The 4,148-nt window shown below is 34.6% G+C and overlaps 1 protein-coding gene across 1 annotated transcript; it reads left to right on the top strand.

Moving 5' to 3' along the window:
* The first annotated feature begins 292 nt into the window (after positions 1–292).
* LOC127138694 (uncharacterized) lies at positions 293–3,723 on the top strand. Its single transcript, XM_051065193.1, has 6 exons — positions 293–707; positions 809–916; positions 2,184–2,345; positions 2,441–2,612; positions 3,167–3,240; positions 3,353–3,723. The coding sequence occupies exons 1-6, from the start codon at positions 390–392 to the stop codon at positions 3,431–3,433; spliced, it is 915 nt and encodes a 304-aa protein (XP_050921150.1). The 5' UTR covers positions 293–389; the 3' UTR covers positions 3,434–3,723.
* The last annotated feature ends 425 nt before the right edge of the window (positions 3,724–4,148 follow it).

Genomic DNA, 4,148 nt, shown 5'->3' with positions numbered 1-4,148 from the left:
ATGAATTGACGTATGAAATTACATATAACACCTCGTGAAAAAAAAAATTAAAAATTCAACGTTTAAGATTAACTGACATTATAAAATCCTTTTACACAATGAGTATATTGCAATTAAATTTTTTATTTAAATAAAAATATAATAAGAATCAAATGTAATTAAAGATATAATTAGTTGGGGGAAATGACAAATTATAGTTTAAGGCATGTCCTTTGAAATTAATTTAACTTTGGATAGTGAAGGAATTTTGGTAGATGTTAATTAGAAGAAAGGTCATACACGTGGTTAAACACGTGGCGCTTCAATAAACCTGCTACGTCAACCTTTAACTGTTTTTTCTTTCTTCCCAAACTAAAAACCTCACATCTCAAAACGACGACGGCAACGGAATGTTTCGAACGGCGGCGAATCGATTTTTGGGCGGTGCAAGGCACTACAATGGAAACATTGGACTCCGATTCCGGCGTCCTCTTACATTGATAACCTCTTCTCGCTATTCCACCACGGAGAATCAACCTTTTTCTAATCCACATTCTATCCATGATGCGATTCCTGTTTCCACCACCGAAAACCCTAGTTTCAATGATTCCACTTCTTCAACATCATCATCATCCTCCGATGATGATTCACGGCGCCAGAGTTCGAAATCAAGAGCCAAGTACGAGGACGAACATGCTCGCTTGCTTCACGCCTCACTCACTCACGTCGTCAGTACACCGACTCTATTTCTCTTATACTTCTTTATTTAATCTTTATTCCATTTTTCTGCATCTTGATTATTCCATTTTTGCATATTGTGGATTTTCAGATGAAGCTGGGATGGACAGAAGCAGCGTTAATGGCAGGGGCGAACGATGTTGGTCTTTCTCCTTCTATTGTTGGATCTTTGTCAAGGAAGGAAGCTGCATTGGTTGAGGTTCATTTTCTTCACTATCTTTGTTTGGTTTAGCTTTTGGAATAGCCAAAAGCAATTTTAGAGGTGTATAATTGATTTTGGAATGATTTTGATGTGTTTGGTTCTTCTATATTCCTAATTGAAGCTAGAATTTCTAGCAATTTCGCATAAAATTATTCAAAACATAAATCACTTTCCATTCAACTCACTCTTAAACCAGAATCAATTTTACATAATCAATTCACTCAAAATCAATTTTTTTCACCACAGAACCAAACATACGCGCCTTTATGATGTCTTGATTATTTCCAGTGGCTTTTTTTCCCTTCGTGCATCTAATGACTGGATTCAACTTTTTTTTTTAAAGTTTAGTTCAGATTATTTAATTTAGTCAGTTAAAATATTTGCTGATTAGCTGTTAGTATGATTTGATTAGAGTAATTGTTAAAGTATAGAGAGAGTGGTTTTAGTTGTTACATGCTTAATTAATTGTTGGTTACCTGTTTTAGTATTAATTGCTGATTAGCTGTTATAATGAAGTTAGTTTTCTGATTTTACATTTTTTTGTTAGCATTCTGTTAAATAGTTAGAACTTGGTTAGCAGTTAATTTTTCCTTCTCAGCACTTATGGTATAAAATGGTTAAGTTGGTTGGCAGTTAATTTCCAACCAACTTCACTACAATCTAACTATCTAACCAACTTAACCACAATCTAACTATCTAACCAACTTAACCATCGCCCAAGATGAACCGTTTAGTCTTCTGTCATAGTTAGAAGATGACTATAGTAGCTCAAATTGCATTACCTCAAATTGTTTTAAATGGTACTATCAGCCATTTCACAATATTCTATATTATAATAACCTTAAAACATTTTATGTTGTAATCTCAGTTATTAGGCGCAATTATGCAGCAACCCTTCCTCTCTAACCTAATTGGGGAGAAGTTTTTCTCCAAGAGTAATATTTTCTTAGTTAGACATCTCCTTACCCTCTCTCCTCTCAAAAAATTTCTTGTATGTGCAATGCCAGTATTCTCTTTAAGTCCCCTAGCATTGTAAGATGTGACCTTTGGCCAGCTATAATTTTAGGATTTGTCAATGATGTTTATCAGTTTTTTCGGTTGCTTTTTTCAGTTGCGAGTTTCTAATGCATGAATTTCCTTCCAATTGTTCATGATCAAGTATGAATATTAGTTTAGTGGATTGTGAAGACTACTCTCTTTCACTTGTGGTTACTTGTTTTTGTGAGTCAATCCTTTTGTTCATCATAAAACTTATTTTTTTCAGTTTTTCATGGATGAATGCTTACAAAGACTCGTTGATAGAATTGACACAGATGAAACCTTGAAAATTTTGTCACCAAGTGATTGCATCTCTAAGCTTATCAAATTTCGTCTAGAAATGCAAGCTCCTTACATATCCATATGGCCTGAAGCTTTAAGTATCCAGGTTTTTACCTTTGTCTTTTTTTCCCTTTTAGAGGCTTAGTAGGTATTTGTGAATTATAGATATGAAAGAGTTTCTGGCAAATAACATATTTACAGGCACAGCCGGTAAATGTTCCAACGAGTTTTAAGCAGAGGGCAATGCTTGTGGATGAGATATGGCATGCTGCTGGCGATAAAGCCTCTGACATCGATTGGTATGCCAAGCGCACTGTCCTTGGAGGAATATACTCAACAACAGAGATTTATATGCTGACAGATAGTTCTGCTGGTTAGTTTTTTGGGATACAAACTTGCTTGGATTATTGCTTGATTAAGTTTTATCCATTATCTAGTAATTTGGTGCCTTTCTAATTATAATAATTTATTTGTGGATCACCTCCTGGTTGTGTTGGAAAATTCCAGGCATTTGGTTGGATATACAGTATCTATAGAGTTCTTTGGACCGGAAGTACGTTTGCATCGAAAATTGAAAAATGCCTTAATCATTCTTTCTTTTGCTCATGAATTTTATCGCCGTGAATGCTTTGAAGATATCAACAGGATTCTGTTTTCCATTATCTAACAAAAAATTTGAGTTTCAAGACTCATTTTGTTTTTCTTTTCTGAATTGTAATAAATATGAGGATTAATTTGATAAAGTTAATGTTGAGAAAAAAAAGAAATTTTATTCGTCTATGCATTGTCCCATGGATACTGCAGTGTTTTTGGGGTCTCTTGTGGAGTAAATACCATTTTGGGTTGAGACATGTTTATGGCTCGATGTGGTATAATTGTTACTTGTGAGAACTGTCTCTGATTCTTCTGTGGCTTGTTTTGTGGCAGATTTTCAGGATACATGGACATTTTTGGATGCTCGAGTGAAAGATGCATTTGATCTGAAGAAAACCATTCAGGAGGTAAGTCCTCAAGTTGATACTGTGATTGGTCCTTCAAGTTTTTGAAATTATAATTATGTAGATTAAAGGGTTGGTGCTTTTAAGTTTTCTTAGCCATCCCGATAATTTTCAGGCACGATATTTAGCAGAAGCTGTCAGTGTTGGGCTGGGAAACTCCTTTCAAAGGTTTGTCGGGAAAGTCTATAGGAGATGAATGAATCATGGGGAAAAGATAAGATGTGCAGGCAGGTTTCATGCCTTAGTCTCTTTAGTTACTATATCATGATTCAAACAACAATGCTTTTTAAGAATAATATTGTAAACTCGATGGAGATGATACGTCAAGTAGTGACTATATTTTCAGATTAATTCATTTAAGCTCATAAAAGCTTGTAAGTACCGTTTGAATGTTGTAAATTTTGGGATACAAAATCCAATTATAAATCATAAGAAGTGTTTGTAAATAAGAATTTGATTGGATTATAGAGAAAAAGATTTAAATAATTTTGCAAAAAATTATGTATGCTAATCAATTATAAAAACAACCAGTTTTTTTTGTCTCACTTACTGGTAATGTGAAATCATGTCATGTACTAGAGTATTTCAGACCACCCTTTTTAGTCTTTTCAATTATTTGAATGCTCTAAGATTCACGATCTCATTCAATTGATGTGTCCCATAATGCCCTTGCTCTTTGCTGCCCATCGTCTCTCGTATCCTTCCTCCTCAAATATTGTATAGATTTGTGTGAGAACTGATGTGTTCCATTCCGTCTCATCCCAGAACTGCTATTGCATTTTGAATGTGTTGCATTTTGGATGTTTGCCGTTTTGGTGCTTGGCTCTGTCTCATCCGAGAACTGCTGTTGCATTTTGAATGTTGTCTCCGTTGTTTGCTGATTTGGTGCTTGGCTCGTCTCATCTTAGTTA

The sequence above is a fragment of the Lathyrus oleraceus genome, chromosome 4 (assembly GCF_024323335.1).
Source record: "Lathyrus oleraceus cultivar Zhongwan6 chromosome 4, CAAS_Psat_ZW6_1.0, whole genome shotgun sequence".
NCBI lineage: Eukaryota > Viridiplantae > Streptophyta > Magnoliopsida > Fabales > Fabaceae > Lathyrus > Lathyrus oleraceus.
This window is presented reverse-complemented; position numbering and strand designations above follow the sequence as displayed.

Excerpts from the sequence above, each read along its gene's own strand:
- LOC127138694 (XM_051065193.1), top strand. The coding sequence starts at position 390 with ATGTTTCGAACGGCGGCGAATCGATTTTTGGGCGGTGCAAGGCACTAC. Across the intron at positions 2,346-2,440 it reads CTGAAGCTTTAAGTATCCAG|GCACAGCCGGTAAATGTTCC; the intron begins GTTTTTACCTTT and ends ACATATTTACAG. Across the intron at positions 2,613-3,166 it reads GCTGACAGATAGTTCTGCTG|ATTTTCAGGATACATGGACA; the intron begins GTTAGTTTTTTG and ends GTTTTGTGGCAG.